Source organism: Carya illinoinensis, chromosome 14 (assembly GCF_018687715.1).
Source record: "Carya illinoinensis cultivar Pawnee chromosome 14, C.illinoinensisPawnee_v1, whole genome shotgun sequence".
NCBI classification, from domain to species: Eukaryota; Viridiplantae; Streptophyta; class Magnoliopsida; order Fagales; family Juglandaceae; genus Carya; species Carya illinoinensis.
In genome coordinates, this window is record NC_056765.1 from 1,008,625 (window position 1) to 1,035,560 (window position 26,936).

The 26,936-nt window shown below is 35.0% G+C and overlaps 3 protein-coding genes across 7 annotated transcripts; 2 read left to right on the forward strand and 1 right to left on the reverse strand.

Annotated features, from left to right (window-relative positions):
- The first annotated feature begins 126 nt into the window (after positions 1–126).
- On the forward strand, positions 127–15,626 carry LOC122294520 (cytochrome P450 72A397-like). Of its 5 annotated transcripts, none has more exons than XM_043103314.1 (8): positions 127–541; positions 1,281–1,480; positions 1,584–2,228; positions 2,820–2,970; positions 4,187–4,360; positions 4,811–4,980; positions 6,996–7,042; positions 15,005–15,117. In XM_043103314.1, exons 1-7 carry the CDS (start codon positions 232–234, stop codon positions 7,023–7,025), a joined length of 1,680 nt encoding a protein of 559 aa, XP_042959248.1. In that variant the 5' UTR covers positions 127–231; the 3' UTR covers positions 7,026–7,042; positions 15,005–15,117. The 5 variants fall into 5 exon arrangements, with proteins under 5 accessions (XP_042959248.1, XP_042959249.1, XP_042959246.1 ...); XM_043103315.1 differs by lacking the exon at positions 15,005–15,117 and adding an exon at positions 8,289–8,302; XM_043103312.1 differs by lacking the exon at positions 6,996–7,042 and having other exon boundaries at positions 15,005–15,626.
- A 770-nt stretch (positions 15,627–16,396) lies between these two features.
- Positions 16,397–18,481, forward strand: LOC122294303 (cysteine proteinase inhibitor 12-like). The gene is made up of 4 exons (XM_043102925.1): positions 16,397–16,718; positions 17,036–17,264; positions 17,541–17,686; positions 18,093–18,481. The coding sequence occupies exons 1-4, from the start codon at positions 16,593–16,595 to the stop codon at positions 18,228–18,230; spliced, it is 639 nt and encodes a 212-aa protein (XP_042958859.1). The 5' UTR covers positions 16,397–16,592; the 3' UTR covers positions 18,231–18,481.
- Positions 18,482–20,597: 2,116 nt separating this feature from the next.
- Positions 20,598–24,581, reverse strand: LOC122294302 (dr1-associated corepressor homolog). The gene is made up of 6 exons (XM_043102924.1): positions 24,315–24,581; positions 22,689–22,761; positions 22,500–22,593; positions 21,770–21,892; positions 21,625–21,682; positions 20,598–21,448 (listed from the first exon to the last, which is right to left on the reverse strand). The coding sequence occupies exons 1-6, from the start codon at positions 24,345–24,347 to the stop codon at positions 20,954–20,956; spliced, it is 876 nt and encodes a 291-aa protein (XP_042958858.1). The 5' UTR covers positions 24,348–24,581; the 3' UTR covers positions 20,598–20,953.
- Positions 24,582–26,936: the final 2,355 nt, after the last annotated feature.

Consider the following 26,936-nt stretch of genomic DNA (forward strand, 5'->3'; position numbering starts at 1 on the left):
ATTAAAAATAATATTAATTTAAATTTTAAATATTCAGTATTAATATATAAATTAATACGCGATTGTGTTTTTATATAATAAAACTCTTCTTTTTTTTTTTTCTTTTTTTTTTTTTATTAAAATCTGGTCATTTTTCATGTTAGGGTCAAAAGCAAGACATTTATATCAGAGGCCGACAAAGTCAGAGCCTCCAGAAGCCTCAGAGGCCTCAACCTTTCCCCCGATGAGAAAATGAAATCTTGTGAAACAGCAGCTCCAAGTACCAGTACCACAACTGATTTCCTCGCCTCTCTACTCCAGTCCTCGAAAACTAAATCCGAGACTTGCGATTCCCAGGAATTCTCTCATCATTTGCTCATTGACTTCGTCACCTGGGAATTCAATGCCTTCCTCTGGGTTTCCCTCATCGCCGTCACAGCTCTTCTGCTCCGGAAAGTTGTTAAGGTCTTCCGGACTTGGGCCCAGGCCCGGAAGATCCCCGGGCCTCCGTGTCCCTCTTTGTACGGCCACTCCAAGCTCATTTCTCGGGAAAATCTCACTGGTCAGTTCGATTCACTTTGGAATTTCAATTACCGTTTGGTTGATGGTGAAATTGAATAGGAATTTGAGACTTTTAACTAGAAGATTGGAGAAAAAGAAAAGGCGGCGTTGTTTTTTTGGTATCTATTTTGCTCTTTCTGCAACTCAGGGAGACATGTTGTGTTGCAGAGAGACATGTTGTTGAATTGATAGGGTCGAGATATCGAATGATTAGAAGGTGTTGTATTCCACTTTATTCATGCGGGTTCTCTTAAGCCAAACAGATTTGGTGCTTTATTTTTTAATCTTGAGAAATTTTCTCTGACCTATCATTCTTGCACATGATGAGTTTCTATATTGTATTGTGCATTTAAATCTATGCTTATGGCTTTTTCTATATATCGTAGCCAGTCTGACAAGTTGCTATGTCTCATACGATGCCCAGATTCATCATCTTCATCACTAAAGATAACAATAAGGCAATGTTAAACCCATACTCAAAATATGGAAATGAATATTTGCCCTTTGAATGAATAGTAGATTTTTTTCTTTATTTGATTGAAATTATATGATGTTAAACTGCATCCCATGATTCAGGCTAAAATGGAATCCATTTGTTACTCCCAGACTCAAGCACCGAATATATCTGCTAATGATCAACTGATTATAATATTGGATGATTTGAAATTAGCTTCTTTTTTATTTTTTGGGTGTGTGTTCCTTTGTAAATGGTATGACGTACCTGCCCTTTTGGCTTTCAGAAGTTTTATCGGTTTTACACAAGAAGTATGGATCGATTGTCAAGTTGTGGTTGGGTCCTACTCAGCTTTTGGTGTCAATGAACGATCCAGAACTTATCAAAGAGATGCTTTTAAAGGCTGAGGATAAATTACCTTTGACTGGGAGGGCATTCCGTTTGGCCTTTGGGCCATCGAGCCTCTTTGTTTCATCCTTTGAGAAGGTATTAGATTAGCTCTTCATTCCAACTCCATCTTTTTTTCTTTTTTCCTTTCATTTGTTCTCCATTGTAACTATGTATTGATGTTTTGTACTGTCATATGCAGGTGCAAAGGAGAAGGGAATCATTGGCAACAGAATTGAATGGGAGATTGATTGAGAGAGCTCCTGTGATTCCCACAAAGGTTGTGGACTGTATCATGGAGAGAGTAAACAAATTCATGGCTGAAGGCAATTTGGATTGTAAATTGGTTTCTCAACATATGGCTTTTACCTTATTGGGATCCACACTCTTTGGAGATACATTCTTGGCTTGGTCCAAGGCAACCGTTTATGAGGAGCTCCTTATGATGATTGCTAAAGATGCTTGCTTTTGGGCCTCATATAGTGTTACTCCTTACTGGAAACAGGGATTTTGGAGGTACCAGCGTCTATGCACAAAGTTGAAATTCTTAACTCAAGATATTGTTCAACAGTGCCGAAAGAACTACAAATTTTTTCTTCAAAAGGATGAAAACCTTCATAATGAAAATGCAAATAAGGGAATGGAGTCTGCATCTGGTGCACCATCTTGTTCTGGTGTTGAGATGCCAGATAACTTATTCTTACATGAGTTGAATGGTCATCTTGGTGCAAGAGAAGAACCATGTGGAAATATCATGGGGGTGATGTTCCATGGATGCCTAACTACTGCGGGGTTGATTGATAATTTATTGGTGAGGCTTGTGACGCATCCACGACTTCAGGATAAGGTAGTTTTTTTCCTTTCTTCTCATTCTTTCAACTTTTAAGTCAAGTTCCAACCCCACCCCCCCTTTTTCTCTTCTCTCTCTTTCTCTCTTCGAGAAGCATTTTATTAAAAAATGTACTTCTTATTTTGGTATTTGAACCCCAAGGGGTTGGCCCAAGTGGTGAAGGTCTTGGTCTTGGGGTCTCATTCCCTTCAAGGTCCAAGGTTCAACACCTCATGGGTGCAAACAATCCTTTGGGGCCACACCCCCTGGTGAAAAGTCAGCGATTTAACCAGTTCCGTGTAGGGAAACTTCCGAGGGTGCGGTGCACAGGACCAGGGTTTATTCTGCAGGGATGGGGACCTTTGGCCCTGCCTTGGAGAGGTTCCCCGACATCAAAAAAAAAAAAAAAAATTTGGTGTTTGGAAGCAACCATAATGCATTTATATATATATATATATATGTAAGCTGTGCTTTGGTCTCAGGTTGTTTAATTTGAGGTTTAACTCTGTTCTAACTTGTTTTTAGAGAGACAGAATATCAGGAACAAATTGTTTTTGGTGGCATATTAAGACAGAACCTCCAACATTGTAATTTATGCATATTTTGCAGATTTATGCGGAGATAATTATAGCAAGGAATGGGTCAATGAAACAAGACCAGCAATGTGTTGATAAGATGCATTTATTATTAGCAACTGTGTATGAGTCTGCTCGCCTTCTCCCATCTGGGCCTTTGCTTCAGAGATGTTCTTTGAAACATGGTAAGGCATTGCTTGCTTAACTCTGCATAACAAGTCTCCCTGTCTGTCTCTGTCTCTGTTTGTATATGCAAAGCTTTGTGCTAGGATGCCTAGGGTTCTTGAACAATAACTTCTACATGTTTTATTTTCTATTACTCCAATGGAAGGAGGTAGTAGAAATTGTATACATACAATATATCTCATATGCATTATGTTTATATGAAATTTTAGAGATGGTAGCACTTGCACCAACGTAAATAGTTGAGCAAGTTACAGTTTTGTACTGATGAGATGAATCTTTTTACATGATCTGTGCTCTCTTTTCTGTTAATGTGCCACATGGAATAGATTGCAAAGGCTGCTAACTATATAGCACGTGGTGGCATCAAACATGATGCCCTTGCACATTAAAAAAAAAAAAAAAAGGAATGTTGACTTGTTATTGGAGAGGATTGACTTTCAGATTGAAATTGTTCTAAACATTTTAGCTAAAAATAATATAGCTTTAGTTAGTGGGCCGCCACACAGCCTTGTGAAGGCATTAAAATACACAAATACATTGGGAACATGAAATTGACTATGCATACTTCCTTTGTAATTAGGTATTTTCTTCTGTATACTTCCTTTGTACTTGGGCAACGCCTTTTGCTTTGTTTCAATATTATTTTGCTTTTACCTATAAAAAAAATGAAATTGACTATGTTCACAGTTTATTCACAGCACAATACATATACTTTGATGTTGATCAGAACTTTTTTTTTGTTTTATATTTTCCTTTTACATAACATATACAGTAGTTTCTTTTTCAAGTGGGTGTATGTTGGAAATTCAGCTGCGTCTCTAAAGCTTATTTTATTTTATTTTATTTTCTGTAAAAATTGGATCTATTGTGGACTTAGTTGCACTATAAGAGGTTTTGTGTAAATGGCAGTTTTAGTGGAACTTGCAGTTGTAGATGGCAGTTGTAGAACTTGCACAGGCTTTTTCGCCAACAATTTATCGTCTTGTTTATCCTATAGGAGACAATGCTTTGGGGTTCATTAGATACGACACTCCTGTGAAACTTCAGTTTCAAGCTGTGTAATATTTCCCTATATTGTAGCACCTATTTAAATTTATTTGCCATGCCTTTGTTACATTTATTCACTGCAACTTCTTGATTGTTAATTGCTCTTTATTTATTACGTCTCTTTTGTAATCACTAGTTTTTGTTTTCTTTCTTCCTCATACTTTCCAGACATCAGTCTCAAAACTGGTGTAACCATTCCAGCTGGAGCAGTGATGGTCGTGCCTGTACAGTTGGTACAGATGGATGATTCCAGTTGGGGGCAAGATGCCAGTGAATTCAACCCATATCGATTTTTGTCAAAGGCTGAAAATCGATCTGATTTGGTGCTTGATCAATGTAGAGGTTTCACTCCTACGTAATTCCATTGTTAAATTTTCCATAGTTTTACTGTAGTTTATGTACCAATTATATTGCCATTAATATATAACCTAATTGTTGGTGTTCAATATCCACAATGCCCAGCTCATTCTTTTCTGGCAGTTAATAGTTTATTTCGTCACACACTTTCTCTAGTCTGTGTCTGTTCATTTTCCATAATATCTTCCTTCTTCTTCACACAATAGAGATGACTTGGTTATATACCTCACAAATGAATATGATTTACATTAATAAATTTTTTAGACGTGTAGCTTCAGCATCATATGCATCCAAACTTCTCTTTCATGATCACCCTCCTCTAGTCTACAAGATAAAGTGTTGGGGAATCATTATGTACCAACTTTAGCATCTTATCAGATCATAAAGGTTGTAGTGAGCTAACCATAATGAATGTATGGTAATATTTGTTATCAGGGAATACTGAAAAACGTGTACATCCAGGAGACAGCTCCTCCATCTTAAATGATCCAAACAATAATGTGGCATTTCTTCCGTTTGGTTCTGGTACACGTGCTTGTGTGGGTCAGAAATTTGTAATCCAAGGAGTTGCGACATTATTTGCATCATTGCTTGAACAATATGAGGTTTGTGCAATAATTTCTTACCTTTTTCTTCCCATATTTACTCTGGCAAACAAAATTTAGAAATTATTTGCATCATTGCTAGAACACTTAAGAGATTTTGATGCAATTTGTTACTTTTTCATGGGATATCATCTGATTTTATCCGGTTCAAAGCTTAAAACGTGAGATTGAAATTATTAAAGGCTAGGAAAGAAAGATAGAAGGGAAAGATCCTAGCATTACTGTAACAGCCCGCTAGAAATTCAATTAAGGAATTTCTATTGACTTTAGGAACCTCGTGAAAACTCTGTAAGTTTACACGAATCGACTAATCGCATAAATTTTAGCCTGTCAACATAGTTAGTGTTATCACTCACTATGGTGTCAGAAATGCGATTTTAATTATTTGAGATAGTTAAAAGTGTCAGAATACATTATAGTCTACACCACTAGGCTTAATTGAATATTTAGAATTTTTCAGTACTAAGTTTATTACGTTTATTTTTGGAGTGAATAGTAACCTCGGTAAATGTACTGAGCGTAGTGTTTTCAAAATCATAGTGTGAAATGTCCAAATTAGGATAGCGATATTTTATTTGGACACTTGGCAAGATCTTAACCACACATAATGAATAGTATTAGATACTTGGCACAAAGAGAAACCATTAGATGGAATTGTGAAGGAAATCAAGGTGTGAGATCATGACACCTAAGCAAAATATACATTTGGAAAATATCTTAAGAATAGAGATTTAAAATACACATAGAAAGATTTTAGCCACCTTACTCTTCCAAGTCTATTCCACATTTGGAAAATATATTGAGCTGATTTTTATAGATATTATTGGATAGAATATTTTGAGATAATATTTTATAGATATTTTGGGTAGGAGAAAACCACACTCAACTCTCAACTCCAGCCTTATCATCTCCCTTATCTCTTCCATAAGCATCTCCAGCCATCACCCACGAACTTATCTTCATTTACACGTTTCTTTAAAAGAATATCAAACATTCTCTCTCGGACAGCTTTTAGGAGTTCTTTTGCATGCCCATTTCGAAGCTGTTGTAAGTGTTTTATCATAAAGTCTCCTTCATATAAGTTGTTCCTTTTTGAATCTAGTTTACATGGATATCTTATTTGCCCCATTTGAAGATCATTTGGTCAGTCAAATATTGTGTAAACTATAGAAAGGTCATTCTGGGAGATAAACTGGAGAATATGTTATAGTTTGGAGTTTTTGACCAAGCTAATGGATAGATATTGGTCCGAAATTTTTATGGAGTATTGTTAACATGTATATATGACTATTGGTTGAGGATTTTTGCATGATTGAAGGTTTTGATGAAATATTTTCTTAGATTTAGAAACTTAGAAACTGGAAGAAGAAAAACAGTTTCTATTTTGAGAAAGTTTAACTCTTTGGTGGTCTAAACCTATTCTAATGACTTTGATAATTTTATTGGAGGATCCTAAGCATCTTATATACATGTTATATTATTATTTTGAAGATATTTGATGTTAGTTTCAAAGATATGAAATTTTATGTAAAGAGATATTCAGATAAGCCAAAGTGTGGATGTTCTTGGCTAAATTTATGTTTTGGTTAATTTTTAACCATGTGATCTTGAATTAGAAGCTTATATATGTTTTAGGACATCTTTTTAAACCATGTGATGGTTTGGTTTGAAGATCACATATTTATAAGTCATAGATCAAAAGGTTGATCAAAACAAGTTGGAAACAAAAATCAATAGAAATAGCATATGAGAATTTCGGCCCTATGGAGTTTTAATAGTTGTGATTAGTTTTAAATTTTTCTAAATTGATATTTGAGTTGAGGATAAAATTTACATGAGGCATGTAAATTTTGGTGACTTTTGGAGTTAGTATGCAAAATCCTTAAGTTATGGGTAAAACGGTCATTTTCCTACATATAGAAAGTAAAATGGAAATTTTACTCTTTAAATTAGTATTTTTCCATATTTCAAATTATTAGTGATTTAGTACTAACTTTTAGAATCACTAATTACAGTTCCTCGTGATCGCGCTTGAGGTTTTATAAGAAACGCGGAGATCGAGGTAAGTTAGCTTTTAACTTACTAGCAGTCTACTGTGTATGTATGCTAAGTAAAAGAACTACAGTGTATGTATGTATGTTATCATATGTGTCATGCCATGTCAAGTTATCATGTAATTGTCTATTATACAGAATTTATTCTGTCATCAATTTTTATCTGTTACATAATATATTCTGTTATGTATTACTGTACATTACAAGTACGTCATGCTAAGTATGTCATCTATTACATGTAAGTCAAGTCATGTAATATTCACTGTTGCAAGTATGTCATGTTAAATATGTTGTCTATTATATGTTATGCCATGTTACGAAATGTTTCTATCTCAAGTTGGTCATGTATTCTAAGTTATGTTCAAGTCACGTTATGTTACGTCAGGACTTCAGTCCTTTCGTATTCCAGTCACATTTCATCTTGAGTACATTATGATGTGTAGAATACATAGGGCCACAACAACTGTGGAGTATGTATTTAACTACAAATGTGATGCGTAAAATACATGGGGCCACAACAACTGTGGAATATGTATTTTTCATGTTAAGTCAAGTTTGTGTAGAATACATGGGGCCACAACAACTGTGGAGTATGTATTTACACATAGAATACATGGGGCCACAACAACTGTGGAGTATGTATTTTTAATGTTAAGTCAAGTTTATGTAGAATACATGGGGCCACAACAACTGTGGAGTATGTATTTAACTGCATTGTGATGTGTAGAATGCATGGGGCCACAACAACTGTGGAGTATGTATTTACACATAGAATACATGGGGCCACAACAACTGTGGAGTATGTATTTACACATAGAATACATGGGGCCACAACAACTGTGGAGTATGTATTTTTCATGTTAAGTCAAGTTTGTATAGAATACATGGGGCCACAACAACTGTGGAGTATGTATTTTTCATGTTAAGTCAAGTTTGTGTAGAATACATGGGGCCACAACAACTGTGGAGTATGTATTTTCATGTTAATTCAAGTTTCAGAGCAAGTTCATGCTAAGTCAAGTTGCAAGTCAAGTTCAGTTCATGTTTCAATTTAAGTTATGTCAATTATGCTATGTTGTACTCTAAGTTATGCTTTAATTTCTTATGAATTTGATTATGCATTTATGCTTTTACTGACATCCATGCATCATTAGCTTGTGTGGAAGTTTTTTGTTAACTTACTGAGATTTGTAATCAAATCTCACTTTGGTAGTCCCAACTACCATTCCCCCCGAATGGTAAATCTTGTTACAGGACCTGAAGGAGAATCAGGAGCTGATCAACTAGACACAGTTGACTAAGTGACGGTGCGACATAAATGTTGATATAGTAATTAACGTAAATTACTACTTGTACGATTGAGTTGCATCTCTACTACTTTTTGGATCATAACCATTTTAGACTAGTGTTGTGATCTTAGTTATTCAATGGATTTTTATGTATGAAGTATGTTTTAAGCATTTGGGATATTTTCAATTTGGTGCATAGTATTGCTAAAGACAAAAAATTTATCCGCTGCGAATATTGCATATTGTTAGATGCATGTTAGGAATATTGCATCTTATATGTCATGAACGGGGGCAGGTAACCTTGTGTTGCATGTCTCGACGCTTCAAATGTCCGTCCGATCCCAAACGGAATTTGGGGGCGTCACAGGGTGGTATCAGAGCAATACGTCTCTGGGCAGTAAATCCACATGTCCTTAGGAAATGCACCAAACATTAGGCTTGAATTTCTTAAGGTATGAAGGGTAGTATGTGGTTTTAATATATATGCTCGTGTGTTTCAAGAAGGGACACATGACTCGTGATAGAATACCTCGGAATCCTAAGGGAGATAACAATCAAGAAGATCAGAATTTCCCGATGAATGAAGAATTAGTTGAGGTAAACATAGTTAACGTTGATCTGATTGCAATTGATGGTAGTATTGCATTATTGTTATTTTGGAGTAGGTCAAGTCATTGGAGTTGGTAAATTGTACATTGTTTGATTCAAACGAGTCATTGTTTCTATTAATTGTGGTGCTTGAGAATTCAGCTTGGAAGTTAAATTGTTACCCTAATGGTGAGAGTAACAATTTTCATTAGAAGTATTATTGTTCATACCAATGTAGATATAGAATACATTTTAGTAATATGAGAAAGGATATGTAGGATTGATGAATGGTATTCCACATATTTGGAGAATTGTTTTGATTCTAAAAATACGATAGAAATTGTGTTTGGAAGAGTAATTTGATTAGGAGAAGCTTTAGCCTTAGTAGGATTCATTTATGATAATAGTATTACCACGCCGCCAGTAAATGATTTCTGGCAAAGCACTATCTTTATGGATACATAGATCGATCTTCTTTTGAAGACTATTATATGGAGAGTAAAATATTGGTCTTGAGGATTTATGTGAACATTAGGAACAAATCATTTAAAGTTAGAATAATTGATAACTTATGATGGATAGAAGAGTTATGACAATCATAAGAGAGAAAGTTTCAAGTTTAAGTTATTAACTGGTCAGTTATCAAAGTACCACCTAGGAAGATGACTGATTGTTGTGATTATAAAGAAGTAAGTTAGTCCTAGACCAGTAGAACTCCTTGAGGTTTTTATTAACTTGATGATTACTGAGAGTTTGGATATGCATGATTAAATGCATATTTATATGAGTCATTGGATCATGTCATATATATGAAAATCCCTGAAAGAAATAAAATGGAGTACATAAAACATATACCAGAAGATAAAAACACAAATATGAATATTTGTGAAGTATTATTTTATTATCATAAAGCAAAATTACAGAAATTTGAGGCTCTTTGCCTCAATCTTTAAACGTTCTTGCTCTTCAAAAATCTGCATGCCTCTCCTATCTAAAGGAGTAGCCACTCGAAAAGAAGAGTTAAGCAAAGATTTTAAATCTCTGTTCTCTCGCTTTACTGCTTCTATCTTCATGTTGGATTCCATAAGAAGCCTCTGAAGCAGAGAAATACTCTCGTGGAGTTTGTCAACCCCACCAGTCCTGGATTGCAGTCTCTGAGAATATGCGACAATGGCTGATGAGTATCGAGTATCGAGACTCACAAGCTCATAGATAAGTTCATTTTCTGACTTATTAGTCAGATCATTATTTGATTGCATAATAGCACCTATGGAAGAAGCAGAAACAACTGGGGAACGAGGTGCAGAATACCTCATGTTTTGGCAATGAGAAGATTGCTGAGCCATTGCAAAGTGAGTAAGCAGAAAGAGATTGCAGAGTAAGAATGCAGATTAATTTCAGAAAAGTGAAGAAGATGAGATGAGAAAGAAGATGAACTGAATAATTCTTTTATAGAGAAAATTATGACGAATCACCTCTCGTGAATCATTTCTCTACAAGAGACAAGAGCAATGTAGTATCATAGCTGCGGTGCCTGACAATTACAGAAGAACAAAGTAGTGTCGTAGCTATGCGGCGCCTGACAACTACAGAAGACCTATAAAAATCACGCAGATCAGAGTTGTCTGGTCTAAAACAGAGTGCCACCGATTTTGTTAAAAAGAGAGAGGTTAACGGTTTAATTTTGATGAATTCTTTACTAACTATGGTATTTACAAGAACATTTAAAGTATATCACCTATGCTTTTCTAAAGAAGAGTTTCGGAAGATTATTTACTTAAAGTTTTAGGTTTGGAGAGTATGTCGTTACAACTTGGCCAACCTTGTGCAAAGAAGTATAATCTAATTGTTGATTAAAGTAAGAGAGTTAAGGAATGACATAATCTCAAAGGCAAATATATACGGGATAGACAGTAGATTGGTAAGCAACACCTCCTTATTAAATTTCTATTTCTTATTTAATTCGATTTCGAGGACGAAATCTTTTTTTTTAGGAGGGGAGATTGTAACAGCCCGCTAGAAATTCAATTAAGGAATTTCTATTGACTTTAGGAACCTCGTGAAAACTCTGTAAGTTTACACGAATCGACTAATCGCATAAATTTTAGCCTGTCAACATAGTTAGTGTTATCACTCACTATGGTGTCAGAAATGCGATTTTAATTATTTGAGATAGTTAAAAGTGTCAGAATACATTATAGTCTACACCACTAGGCTTAATTGAATATTTAGAATTTTTCAGTACTAAGTTTATTACGTTTATTTTTGGAGTGAATAGTAACCTCGGTAAATGTACTGAGCGTAGTGTTTTCAAAATCATAGTGTGAAATGTCCAAATTAGGATAGCGATATTTTATTTGGACACTTGGCAAGATCTTAACCACACATAATGAATAGTATTAGATACTTGGCACAAAGAGAAACCATTAGATGGAATTGTGAAGGAAATCAAGGTGTGAGATCATGACACCTAAGCAAAATATACATTTGGAAAATATCTTAAGAATAGAGATTTAAAATACACATAGAAAGATTTTAGCCACCTTACTCTTCCAAGTCTATTCCACATTTGGAAAATATATTGAGCTGATTTTTATAGATATTATTGGATAGAATATTTTGAGATAATATTTTATAGATATTTTGGGTAGGAGAAAACCACACTCAACTCTCAACTCCAGCCTTATCATCTCCCTTATCTCTTCCATAAGCATCTCCAGCCATCACCCACGAACTTATCTTCATTTACACGTTTCTTTAAAAGAATATCAAACATTCTCTCTCGGACAGCTTTTAGGAGTTCTTTTGCATGCCCATTTCGAAGCTGTTGTAAGTGTTTTATCATAAAGTCTCCTTCATATAAGTTGTTCCTTTTTGAATCTAGTTTACATGGATATCTTATTTGCCCCATTTGAAGATCATTTGGTCAGTCAAATATTGTGTAAACTATAGAAAGGTCATTCTGGGAGATAAACTGGAGAATATGTTATAGTTTGGAGTTTTTGACCAAGCTAATGGATAGATATTGGTCCGAAATTTTTATGGAGTATTGTTAACATGTATATATGACTATTGGTTGAGGATTTTTGCATGATTGAAGGTTTTGATGAAATATTTTCTTAGATTTAGAAACTTAGAAACTGGAAGAAGAAAAACAGTTTCTATTTTGAGAAAGTTTAACTCTTTGGTGGTCTAAACCTATTCTAATGACTTTGATAATTTTATTGGAGGATCCTAAGCATCTTATATACATGTTATATTATTATTTTGAAGATATTTGATGTTAGTTTCAAAGATATGAAATTTTATGTAAAGAGATATTCAGATAAGCCAAAGTGTGGATGTTCTTGGCTAAATTTATGTTTTGGTTAATTTTTAACCATGTGATCTTGAATTAGAAGCTTATATATGTTTTAGGACATCTTTTTAAACCATGTGATGGTTTGGTTTGAAGATCACATATTTATAAGTCATAGATCAAAAGGTTGATCAAAACAAGTTGGAAACAAAAATCAATAGAAATAGCATATGAGAATTTCGGCCCTATGGAGTTTTAATAGTTGTGATTAGTTTTAAATTTTTCTAAATTGATATTTGAGTTGAGGATAAAATTTACATGAGGCATGTAAATTTTGGTGACTTTTGGAGTTAGTATGCAAAATCCTTAAGTTATGGGTAAAACGGTCATTTTCCTACATATAGAAAGTAAAATGGAAATTTTACTCTTTAAATTAGTATTTTTCCATATTTCAAATTATTAGTGATTTAGTACTAACTTTTAGAATCACTAATTACAGTTCCTCGTGATCGCGCTTGAGGTTTTATAAGAAACGCGGAGATCGAGGTAAGTTAGCTTTTAACTTACTAGCAGTCTACTGTGTATGTATGCTAAGTAAAAGAACTACAGTGTATGTATGTATGTTATCATATGTGTCATGCCATGTCAAGTTATCATGTAATTGTCTATTATACAGAATTTATTCTGTCATCAATTTTTATCTGTTACATAATATATTCTGTTATGTATTACTGTACATTACAAGTACGTCATGCTAAGTATGTCATCTATTACATGTAAGTCAAGTCATGTAATATTCACTGTTGCAAGTATGTCATGTTAAATATGTTGTCTATTATATGTTATGCCATGTTACGAAATGTTTCTATCTCAAGTTGGTCATGTATTCTAAGTTATGTTCAAGTCACGTTATGTTACGTCAGGACTTCAGTCCTTTCGTATTCCAGTCACATTTCATCTTGAGTACATTATGATGTGTAGAATACATAGGGCCACAACAACTGTGGAGTATGTATTTAACTACAAATGTGATGCGTAAAATACATGGGGCCACAACAACTGTGGAATATGTATTTTTCATGTTAAGTCAAGTTTGTGTAGAATACATGGGGCCACAACAACTGTGGAGTATGTATTTACACATAGAATACATGGGGCCACAACAACTGTGGAGTATGTATTTTTAATGTTAAGTCAAGTTTATGTAGAATACATGGGGCCACAACAACTGTGGAGTATGTATTTAACTGCATTGTGATGTGTAGAATGCATGGGGCCACAACAACTGTGGAGTATGTATTTACACATAGAATACATGGGGCCACAACAACTGTGGAGTATGTATTTACACATAGAATACATGGGGCCACAACAACTGTGGAGTATGTATTTTTCATGTTAAGTCAAGTTTGTATAGAATACATGGGGCCACAACAACTGTGGAGTATGTATTTTTCATGTTAAGTCAAGTTTGTGTAGAATACATGGGGCCACAACAACTGTGGAGTATGTATTTTCATGTTAATTCAAGTTTCAGAGCAAGTTCATGCTAAGTCAAGTTGCAAGTCAAGTTCAGTTCATGTTTCAATTTAAGTTATGTCAATTATGCTATGTTGTACTCTAAGTTATGCTTTAATTTCTTATGAATTTGATTATGCATTTATGCTTTTACTGACATCCATGCATCATTAGCTTGTGTGGAAGTTTTTTTGTTAACTTACTGAGATTTGTAATCAAATCTCACTTTGGTAGTCCCAACTACCATTCCCCCCGAATGGTAAATCTTGTTACAGGACCTGAAGGAGAATCAGGAGCTGATCAACTAGACACAGTTGACTAAGTGACGGTGCGACATAAATGTTGATATAGTAATTAACGTAAATTACTACTTGTACGATTGAGTTGCATCTCTACTACTTTTTGGATCATAACCATTTTAGACTAGTGTTGTGATCTTAGTTATTCAATGGATTTTTATGTATGAAGTATGTTTTAAGCATTTGGGATATTTTCAATTTGGTGCATAGTATTGCTAAAGACAAAAAATTTATCCGCTGCGAATATTGCATATTGTTAGATGCATGTTAGGAATATTGCATCTTATATGTCATGAACGGGGGCAGGTAACCTTGTGTTGCATGTCTCGACGCTTCAAATGTCCGTCCGATCCCAAACGGAATTTGGGGGCGTCACAATTACACTATATATCTAAGCATGTCTCCTAGGTTCTTCAGCATCCACCCAAGGGCAGGATCTTTTTTCTTTTATTTTTTATAGGATCTTATTAAAATACCCTTATGGCTAAAAAGTGATGTTTCTTCATTTTTTTAAGACTCGTCCACTCTATAAAAGAATTGGAAGACAGTCAAGATCTTAAAACTCGCTGCAGCCGTGAAATTTGTAGATACTCTGTAGTTTTGATTTCTCCACGTTTGCTTCGATGAAAATCTTTAGGATTCTTATTCAATTTCTAAACTACTTAATAGGAAACTTGATGTTAGTTTGTCAGCCTTTGGTGTTAGGTTTGTCACTACTTCTATTGAAAATTTAAATTTCTTTAATTATTTCTTTTGGTGCTCCGATGTTGATATTGTCAGTCTATCAGAGAATGATGAGTAAACTCGTGCATCGAGGTCTATATATTTGGTAGTCTAGGTTTCCTACTTGGGAGTTTGGAATGTGTGTCCGCCTGCACTTGGCTTTGTCTATATCAATAAAATTCTTATATACTGATAAAAAAGAAAAAGAATGTGTCTATGAAGTCTAATTGTTCTTTATTTGGATCCAACATACAGATAAGACTGCAGTCAGGATCCAAGGGTGAATCAGAACCGACAATGAACGACACTATTTTTCAGCTTCTCCCCAGTCCAGAGATAGTTTTTGTAAGAAGGAACAGCTGAAAGCTGAAAGAAAAGGGCACTGAAAGCTTGCTGTGTGGATAATGGTGTTTCTGCATCATCACTTGTTTCTTTTAATTGCAAGTCATGGGTGGAAATGCATCTCAAAGTCGATGGGGGGGAAGTGTTTTTCTTTCAGTTGTTCATGTTTTTACTCATTGGCTGTAAAGTGGAGAATGCTGCATGAGTTGGTCATAGAAAACTAAGTTTTTTTCCTCCTTGTTTTTTAAAAATAGCTGAACTGCTGTCTTATTGCCATGACAGTTTGTTTTTCAATTTGGTTTTTCTGAAGAAGCATTCAGGGCTTATTGTTGCAGCAGAGCCTTGTGCTTTCAGTTTCCTTCCTCACCTTTGGATTTAGACCTCGTTTCTCATCTTTCTCTTCTTTTCTTATTATTTTTTTTTTCTCTCCTCAAGGAGTAGATTAATGCTATATATAATGTAATACTGAGTCTGACTGAATATGTACAAGGACGTATTGCTTTATCAAATCTAGCTTGTATAATATTGTATGTAATTGGTGTATTCCATGCTGTAATTATATGTGCAGGTTTTGGGGTTAAGATTTCATTTCATCTCATCTCATCCTATTTTATTTCTAAACATAATTCAAATATAAAATTTTCAAACTAATCATTATAATTTTTTCAAATTTTTAAATAAAAAATAAAAAATAATATCAACTTTTATAAATTTTCAAACAAAAATAATATTATAAAACTATATTCTTATAATATTTTAACTTTATAATTTTTTTATTTAACTTTTTTTCTCTCATGCTCAAAATTCAAAAAATATTCAATTTAAACTATTTTATAATTATCAACAAAATTTTTATCTCATCTTACTTTCAAAATTTACTTTAAATGTATTTCTTTTCTACTTGAGATGAGTTTTTAGCCTCAAAAATTTTTTATAAAAGTAAATTTATAAATTAATATGATTTAATACGATACATTAAAATGTAAAATTTTTCTTAATATAAAGTAAATTTAACACATTACATTAATTTTGTTGACTTTTATGAAATTTCTTTAGCATTTTACGTCTCATTTGAAGTTAGAAACCTTGTTATTTTTTTTTTCTTCAGCCATTTACCTCTCTACTTGTGAAATAAAAGTGTACTTATATGTCGAGAAACTTGGATTAAGAAAATATATCAAAGGTGACAGACGGCCTTGACTCCTTTTGCATCAAACCTTGCAGATTAAGCAAGGAAGATGCATTAAAGGAAGGAAGGAAGGAAGAATATGAAGCGTGATGGCGCAGATTGACACGTTTAGGACACGTGTCAGAACGTCAGCACACGAGGCGTTAGGAGAGAGCCCCCTTCCTTCCTTTTATTTTGAGTTTTTATATTAAATGCGTCGAAGTTGGGAGTTTGAGTTGCAATCTCGGCCCTTTCGGTTGGTGTTAGAAGTGGTGATTTTTGTCTTGCTCACTCTCTCCTCTACCGGAATCATACGGAACGGACTTTGTGAAAATGGCAACCCTAGGAGGTGTTCACGAATCACAAGGAGAAGTAGAAGGACAAATTGCAGCAGTTCAGAACAGCGCCGATATCGAAGGCCTCGCTCGTTTCGCCGTCGAAGAACACAACAAGAAAGAGGTTTATTTTGTTTTACTATTTTTATTTATGGAATTGGATTTTCTGGGCGTGCTTGATTTTCCTCCTAGGTTTTAAAAAAATTTCCATTGATTGGCAATTGTTAAATCATCAGTTATTTAATTCTATAAAAATTGTAAAGAAATTGTCAACTTATCATTTTTCATGATAAAAATGATGAATTTAATCAGCCGTAGCCTTCCTCGCTCGGGTTCGATTAAAGCTCATTTCACTGGGTGGTGTTGTGTAAAGTCAGGCTTCGGATTGCTCTTGAATTATTGCTCTGATCTCTGTCTGTCTTTGTCTCTCTGCTTTTGAAGAATGCGCTGCTGGAGTTTGCACGGGTTGTGAAGGCGCATGAACAAGTGGTGGCCGGTACATTGCATCATCTTACTCTGGAGGCCATCGATGCGGGTAAGAAGAAGGTATACGAAGCCAAGGTTTGGGTGAAGCCGTGGATCAACTTCAAGGAATTGCAGGAATTCAAGCATGCCGATGCTGCCCAGTCATCTTCGCGGTTTACCTCTTCAGATCTTGGTGTTAAGAAAGGTGGCTAATAACTCCATTCATGGTCTTTATAGGGGTGTTTTTTACTGTATTTTGAGCTAGTAAGATCTAAGCAATTTAATTTAAAAGTACTTGCGGTGAGAAGATAAAATTTAGACCATTCGACTACTCTGGTCAATAACTTCGTGAGGTTGTGTTATTTTGATCTGACCTGATCTGCTCAAGTGTTGTTCCTCGATAAAACGATATCCTCCCGTGTAGCATTTTCACCAGCAAAGCAATGTCAGTGATACTTGGCTTGGCTGTGATTGTGATTAGGTGGGCATGGCCCAGGATGGCAAGCAGTGCCACCAAGTGATCCCCAAGTTCAGGACGCAGCAAATCATGCTGTGAAAACCATCCAGCAGAGGTCTAACTCCCTGTTCCCTTATGAACTTCAAGATGTCATTCATGCGAAGGCAGAGGTCAGTGCCCTTTAAAATTTAATGTAGTCTTGTGTTCAAGAGCTACCTATGTTTTCAAGGCATCATTCTTTAATAGTGATTAAACTTCATTCATTTGGTAAAAAATGCTGAAGGACCTATATCTTGACACAAGTCCATGTATCCTATATTCACTATTGTATTTTCACTTGTTTCCTTCTCTCTTAACATCTCTATGTGAGGGTAAATACATACTAATGCTTCATAAATGATTGTACATGATTATAACTACTTGAAATTGGTTGGAATCAAACACATGTTAGAAGTTCAAAATGACACGGTGTGCAACAATATCCATCTTATGCTGTTTGAAGCAAAATTACATCATTACATGTCTTCGAATTGTGTTGAACAGGCTTCATGTTTATCGATGAATGTTTGAAAACAGGTGATAGAAGATTTTGCAAAGTTCGATTTGCTTCTAAAGCTCAAAAGGGGAAGCAAAGAAGAAAAGTATAAAGTGGAGGTACATAAGAACAATGCAGGTGGCTTCCATTTGAATCAGATGGAGCAACATGAGGGCTGACTTCATTTGCCATCTATAGCCTCACAGATATTGTGTGGCCTGGTATATTTGATCTGCGTATGTGTTTATTTTAAGTGTACGGCTTGCCAGCCCACAAAAAATGGAATAGTGTCTAAGTGTGTATGAATTTTAACATATCTATATGGTTGGTGATGTTACGGCCTTATATACTTCATCTGACGGCCTTATATACTTCATCTGGTGGCATAGCAGCTTGTTGTTAACAAATAGAGAGTTTTTTTGTTTTTCTACATGCAATTATCCTATAAATTTGAAATATTTAATTAATACTAGAAGCAATTTAGAAAGGTTTAAATGCGAAGAAGAATGTAATCTTCCAGTAGAAAAACCATTTGAGCGAAATGACTTGATCGAATAACCCTTGACCGTAATCAAAAGCAACACAGGAGACAAACTTGGGGAAAATGGAAAAATATAGTTACAAGCACAATTGTGTACTAATTTGTGTATTAATGTGATGTGATTAGTCAAAAAGTAGGTGTATTAATTTGTGTATCAATGTGATGTGATTAGTCAAAAAGTAGATTTTATTTAAAATAGTGTTAATTTAAATTTTAAGTATGAATGAATCAGTATTGATATATAAATTAGTACGTGACTGTGATTGTATATGGTAAAATTCAGAAAAAATATGTCAAGGAAAAGCATCTCAAAGGGCAATTTACCTCTATCTACCAAGGATGCCATGCATTGAATAACAAAGTTGCTACGTACAGTCGTCTCACAGAGTAACCGCGGAGTCGACGACTGACGTGGCAAGAAAAAAAAATGAGGCAAAAACAAACAACACTGGATTCCCGCTTCTTGTTGGTGCTTTGGTCTGCAAGATCGTCTTCATGCTCACAGAAGCTTCGTGGTGATCTGGTCTGCAAGTTCATTTCGATCTCCCAAAAACTTTGTGGCGTCGTGGATGCTTTGGTCTGAAGCAAAACCTCCAAATTCCCCCCGTCAAGTTCAGATTGCTCATCTACCTAAAATTCAAAGTCCAATTTTGCTTAGAAGAAAATAAAAAAAAGTCCAAGTTGCTCAAAGAAAAACAAACCAAAACCCCCCGTGATTCTTACCCATTTCCTCTTATCAATCTCTCTCTCTCTCTCTCTCTCTCTCTCTCTCTCTCTCTCTCTCTCTCATATTTTTATTTTTATTTTTTATTTTTGAAGGGAAGAAGCAAGATCAGTTACCAAATTGAGGTCGACATAAATTATAATCACACCATGAAAATTCATGAATTCAATAGACCATACAAAATTTAGAATAAAAGGTTCTAATCGAGTCCAAATAAATGTATAAAACTTAAAATGAAGAAAACCTCTCAACAATAGTAGTTCCAAAGGCTGCTTGATGTTATCAAACCAACTATTTCTTCTCTTTCTTTTCAACCTCTGCAGCTCTCTTTATTCTTGCACCGAGATGTCGCGTGTTTGTCCTCTCAATGCGGAGTTTGTCATATGCCCTGAATGATTTCATCTCTTCAATAATCTTTACTAGTTCAACAGATGGCTTCTCGCGTACTGTGGGCATGTATGAGCCTTGGACCTCGGTTGCAGTAGCAAGTTCCTCGGGAGCAGAATCACCAGCCTTAAATTTGTGAGCACGCCTTGGGAAGACAACCAACTTCGCCTTGTATGCTTCAGCCTCTGCACGTTCGCCTGAAGACTCTATGCTCTCTCTCTATTGCTTTTAAACTTTCTAATTCTTAAAGTGAATGTTTTGAGAAACAAATGCAAGGTTAAACCCAACTCTGCAACTCTCCCTCCTATCTCACACTCACCTCGTCCAAAACCCATCTTCTCTCACTCCCTCACCATCTACGTTGCGGACTATTTCTCCATCACTATCTCTCTCCCCTTCAACCTTCTCTTTCTTCAGAACTCGATCTAGCTACAAATCTATCTACTTGACCCGAAGTCATTGCCAGAGGATCAAGCTCTACTGGGACTTCACCTGGGCTGAGTTCGCGTGGAACTCTGCCTAGCCCAAGTCCTGCTTCTTGAAGACGAAGGCCGCAGAGTCATTTCTCACTTTCTGGTTTTCGAAGGGAGCTGGCCGGGGAGAAAACAATTCAAAGGGAGGAAAAATGGGAGGCAACCTTGAGGGAGGGAGCTGATCTTCAAGGGATGGAGGTGGGGGAGAATGGGGAGGGAAATGGAGGAAATTGATTTTGAGGAGGGAGGGTGAAATTGAAACAAATGGAGGTGGGGGAGAATGGGTAGTCTTCGAGAGAGGAGCAGAGAGGAACAGAACAAGGGAGAAATGGGAAATGGATTCTACGAAGATAAAAACGAAACGGTGCGTGTATTGAAGTTAAAACGGTGCGTATAATATTTTTGCCACATCAGTGTGCCGTTTGCAGAAAGCGAAGAGTTTTTCATTGAATAAAGAGTGAAAGTGCAGCCTGATATTTCTGGAATTGTCAGGGAGCTACATTTGGTAATTATAGTTAGCTAGCTAGTAGTATCATAGAAACATGTGATAATGTAGATTAAAAAAAAAAAAGAAGAAGAAGAAGAAGAAGACTAAGAAAAAATTACAAAAATAAAAAACTAAGGAAAAAATATAATAAAATCCTTCCAGGTCTTCTAACGAAAACCATGCTTTTCATCTCTAACTTTTGCACCCATCTGTGGTCACCATTGAGTATTACATCAATCTGTTTCCCTCCAATGACAAAGCACTACGATATGGGTTCATTTCGTGCATAGTCAGTCCTCTTCATCATAATCCTCCTCCTCCTCCTCATCTAATCTTGAGCTGAGGCGTGCGAGCTGAAGAGGGTCAATGGCCATCTTGTCCACGTCAGATAGAGACCAACCAGGAAGTTCTTCAAGTCTAGTCTCAGTAGTAGTTGTAGGACCAGATGAGGAGGCAGGGGCTGCCGCTGCTGCTGTTGCTGCCGCTGTTGCTGTGGCCTTTGTGTCCTCATTCTCATCAATATGGGCATTCAGATCAAAATTTCTAGCTGTTGGGTTGGCATCATTTCCAATTGTGATATTCTCTTTCGAAAATTCCTTGGCCTCAGAACCATTATCCATCAGTGTGTCAGGGTTCTGTTGTCTGTTGCTGTGCTGAAGCGATGTGCAGGGATTTGGACCAGTCTCAAGATGAGAAGTTTCTCTTTCTGCTGTTCGACCTCGTCCACGGCCTCTTCCTCGACCCCGACCTCTTCCTCTGCCACTGCTGCCAGCATGACTCTCATGCTGCAGGAAATAATTAAAGGATGAGAGATGTAACTCAATTATTGAGTGCTGGGAGACTAAAGTCTTGAAAAAAGTAAAACATGAAAACTACACATGCTCTCATATGAGTATAACAGAGGAAAGGGATGATTTCATTATCATGTGGTCTGTGAGCTACGAAAGAAGAGAGTTATTACCATCTTGCTCTTCTTCAACTCCTCATCACTCTCATTGCTTTCATCAGCTGCAGCTTTTCTGATGGAAGAAAAAGTAAACAAGTTATCTAATTGCTAATATCAAGAATAGCGTGAAGGAGAGAAGAATGGGAATTGCAGTTCTAACCTTCTCTTTGATATGGTACGATCATCACCAGCAGCATCAGAATGACCATGGCCATAGTCTGGAACTCGGCTGACTACCTCCCTCAGAAAATCAAACACATTATAGCTCTGTACACAATGTTTTCTGCAATTTCAGTCCAGGAGTTAGTTATATGATCATACTCCAAAACATCGTGAGAAGATAAAGTTGTGTGGAAGAGGGAACAGCATAATACTAAAAACTAAGGAGTTCTAAGCAGATGACATAAGATATCCTAATCAGATATATATATTTTTTTCATATCCATGGGTGTCCGGGCCAGCCTCACTTTAGTTTTTTGGTTGAAGAAAGGGAGGAATTGAAGGTATGCCACTCTTCCTTGTTTGGCTGTGGGAGAAAGAGAAGGAAAGAAAAACTAGCATACAAACAATATATGCATAACATGAGTGTAACAAAGTATTACATCCAGAAACAGTGCAGCAAACAGATGACTGATAGATGGAGCATACATAACTGCTGAAAAAATGCCCTTGCAGCCCTCACATAAGGCAAATTTTTCAAGAAGTGATATGAAGAGAAATAAGGTGAAATAGCCGAGAAACATTGTGAGACTAGGACGTATTGTTACAAGAATAACAACAATTGATCAGTACAGCTTGCAAATACGTAATTTTGACATTTCACGTTTATTGCAATGTATTATACCCAGACAAGTAATAGTGAATAAAAATGGACGTAATTCTTCACTTACAAATGCAATGCACTCATGGTCTTTGCTCCTCTCTGAAGAGTTATCTCATATGTATGGTCACAAAGGTCTTGTAAAAATAATTCCAATGCTTTAGCTGCATTATCGAAGAATATGATAAGTAAGGGAGTTCAAGATCAGAGAACTCTGCAGGAAGGATAATCTTAACAAAAAAAAGTCACTGTCACTAACAAACTAAAACCGGCACTGCCAATGCTATCTTCCCAACATCCTCATCAGCTTGCATTATCTTTTTAATCCGAGCCTGTCACGTTAATACTTTCAATCAGATGATGAAATCAGACTATAAAATACCAATGAATAAAATACATAACCAATACATAAAAATGTGAAACACCAACTAGAATCATAATTTGTCACTTCTCTTTAAGCATTTTAAGACAATGGTCAAGCTAGACATCCATAGAAGATGTATAAACAATCTCACAGATTATAGTTTTGTAACTAAGGAAGCATGGAAACAAAGGGCATTTCTTTTTCCTCTTTCCTAGGAGAATCTCCAGCAGATTCTTTAAAAGGCCATTTTGTAAAGTTTAGCTATCAAGAGTTCAAGACCCCATAGCCCCACTCCTATAGATTCTTTTCATAATCTTTAAACCAACATAATGATACCATTGGCTCTTCATTTTTATAGAGCCACTGTAACTTCGTCATTTATGTTTTTTTTAAACATTGCCTCGCCAAAACCAATATTACAAGAATGTTTGAAAACATGATTGTTAGGAAAGAGAGCAGCAGCAACTAGAGAGCATTTCTGAGGCCATCACTCCCGCCATGGGTTGGTTGAACAGTCTTTTTTTTTATGGGCGGATTGACAGTTTTTTGTTTTCTATGACAACAAGACACCTAAATAGTAATAACGCAATCCAGAATGGTTTCTCACTGCATTCCCCAACTGTCCTCCTCCCGAATCAATCCCAACCGATAGTCCCACCTCATCCAATCCCTATCCTCAATTTCAATACTAATCATAAGAAAGAAACTGACACAAAACCAGAACAGGACCCGACCAGATGTGCGAATAACCCTACCCATCTCTCACCCCAAAAAATGAAAAGAAGAACAAAGAAATGGAAAAGATAAGATAAGATACTAATGAGTTATGACAGTTGATACTGATCATGAGCTGAGAAGGGCAAGCCAATACGAATACTTTTCTTGTTTTTTGTTGTGTGTGGGGGCGAGAGTGAGTGAACAGAAGAACTTTCATCGTGAATTAGCCTAGAAAAATAAACCTTCTAAACTGAATTAAACATAAATATAAACAGACGGGGAAGAAAATCAATCCCCACATCACATATCTCCACAAGGGCCAAAAAGGATGCACCCATAAGCTGATCTCAACACTCAATTATATTGTCAAACAGAAACCAAACCTAAGGAAAAAAAAGACCCAATTCACAATATTACCCCACTTCCAAAAATAATTACCCATAAACTTTTTGGTCCTTAAAAAAAAATACAACCTTGGAAATTAGGGGAAAAAAAAACACATATTACAACGGAACAAAACCCTGATAAAACAGCCCACAAATCTCTAAAAAACGGAGCACCCTCCAGCTGATTCAAATCCTAAGCCGAAAACTATCAATTCAAAACTCCACAGAAAGTCACTAAATTTAGCACCGCCAACCAAAGAGGTCGGATTGAAAGACATCAATCAATCAATGACAAAACCGTGATTTCAAATTTTTCTCTTTTTTTTTTTTCATTTCCGTCTCCCAGCAACCAAACAGAATAACCAGAAACAAAAAAAATGCAGATAGAAAAGGAGAACTCAGAAGAGAGAAAACTTACCGCAGGAAATCGAGTATCGAGCTTCTTCCTCATGGTGTCAGATCTCAGACATCAAAATAATCCAAAAACAAAAACTAAAGAGCGAATCGAATTTTTAACACAAAATCATTGACATCATCATCACGACAATCATCTTGTCAGATGAAATCCATGAAAACCCGTCTCAGATCCGAAAGTTTTCAGATTTTGCCCCGAAAAAATAGGGAGTTTTTGTCCTAACGAAATCTCCGTCCGTACGACTTTGACGAATAAAATAAAATTAAAATTAAAATTAAAAAAATAAATGGACAAAAGAGTAACAGCGCGGTCAGGATAGGTTTAAGACTGTCAGAAGTCTTCAGCTGCTTACGTGTCTAATTATGAATGCGCGTTCATGGTAGACCGTTCTTTTTCTCAGCACCTTTTTTGTTTTGTCATTTATTAAAAAGATTTCTTGTGAAGGACGGTGCTACAGTCTGCGGGAGCCACCGTTAAGTAAAAATAATTTTTTATTTTTTTAATTTTTTTAAAATTTTTTTAATATTTTTAAATATTTTAAAAAAATATAAAAAAAATTATAATAATATTAAAAAAAATTTCTTAATCATTAAAAAAAAATTTTAAAAAAAAAAACCAGCGGTAGCCCCCAACGAGAATCACTAGTGGTGACTCTATCATTTTCCTTCTTATGAAAGATATAGTGGAAATGTTATCAATACAATAAATTTTATAATAATTTACATAATATATATTATAAAATAAGAATATTTTTGTAAAATAATGTCAATTTTATAAGGTAGTTGGCTAAAATATTCCTATTTTAAAATATTGTTGTGTAAATTATTATAAAATATGACGTGTGTTTATCATTTTCTAAGATATAATTACTTTTGTTCTTTTGTTTTTGGACAGTCTCTCCTTTATTTTGACATCCACTTTTTAGCACCCAATATTTTTTGAGAAATACTTTTTACAGTCGACAGATGCAGTCAACGTGCAGTCGGTTATAAAAAATTGAATTAATACAGGATTTATATGAAAAAAAAATTATTTTTATAACTTTTTTTATTCATGTAGGTCTCCCTGAATATAAAAAAAATTTATAATTTTTTTTTATTTATTCCATACAGCCGACTGCATGCCGACTGCATTTATCTGACTGTATGTAGCAAAGCCATTTTTGTTCCCCTCTTAGTCAGGTTTTGCTCTTCTGACAGGCTGTTCATTTCAAGGTTTGCTTCCGGATCACCTTGTCATGCCATTGAGTAGATCACGTGGGGCTGGGCAGAGGAGGAAGGGGTGGCGACGCGCAGACCAAGGAGCGAACGAGGGACAGCGCTAGACAAAGAGAGGAGCATCACGGGGTGGCACTTGGCAAAGGGAGGAGCAATGTGGGTGCTGGGCAAAGGAGGTTGAGAAGAGATGCAGGCAGTAGAAAAAATTGAAATCCCCTTTACTTCTCATCAAAGCGATGTTTCAGCACTTAAAAAAAGGAGACAAAATCAACATTAGGTGTCAAGTGTAGAGTGGTGAACAGTTGTGGATGTATAGCAAAACTCTACTAGCCTATGCAATCACACTTGAGGGGGGTTTACAAAATGTTTGAAAATAATATGATACGATAATTTATGAATAATAATAAATTATTTATAAATAATAGTAAAATAATTTAGACTAATATATTTTATTTAAATTTTGGTTGAGAAGAGACGCGAGTACTAGAAAAATTTGAAATTCCTATTTTCTTCTTCTCAAATCTCATCTAAAAAATAGAACAAAATTCACATCAAGTGCGAGGTGCGGGGTGGTGAACAGTTAACAGTTGTGGATGTATAGCAAAAATCTAATTGCTTATGCAATCACACTTTAAATGAAGGTTTACGATCTGTTTGACAACGATATACTACAAGAATTTTATGAATAATAATAAAATAATTTATAAATAATAACAAAATAGTTTGTATTAATAAATTTTATTTAAATTTTTAAATAATTAAGTAAAAAGGTTAAATAAAATTATTATAAAATTAAATTTTTGTTTGAATATAATTTTTTAATATTATCTTTATTTTAAAATTTAAAAAAATGTATTATTTTTTATATTTTGTTATAAAGTTTTGAAAAATTATAATAATTAGATAGCGATTAAATAAAAAATAAAAAATATTTTATATTTAAATAATATTTAAGAAAAAAATTATTATATGTTTCAAAATTAGTTGAGTTCACCCCCTCAAACATGACTTTAGAGTTGCGAGGCAAGGAGTGGACCCTTCATCTTTTGCATGGAGAAGCGTTACCAATCATGCTTGAGAAGTACTTGGTTTGAAACATAATCCACAAAGTAAACTTTATATAGATAAACTTGGGGGTGGTGTAATCCTCTAAAGTGACCCCTATAAATCACATATCATGAGTTTGAAAACTCGATTGGTTATCAAAATTCAAAACATGCACCTAATTTTATCTAATTATTATAATTTTTTTAAATTTTTATACAAAATATAATAAATAATTTAATTTTTTCAAACTTCAATACAAAATTAATATTAAAAAATTATATTATAATAATATTTTATTCATTATTATTTAAAACATCTCATCTCATCTGAATTGTGTAACCAAACGGTGTCTTATTGTCCA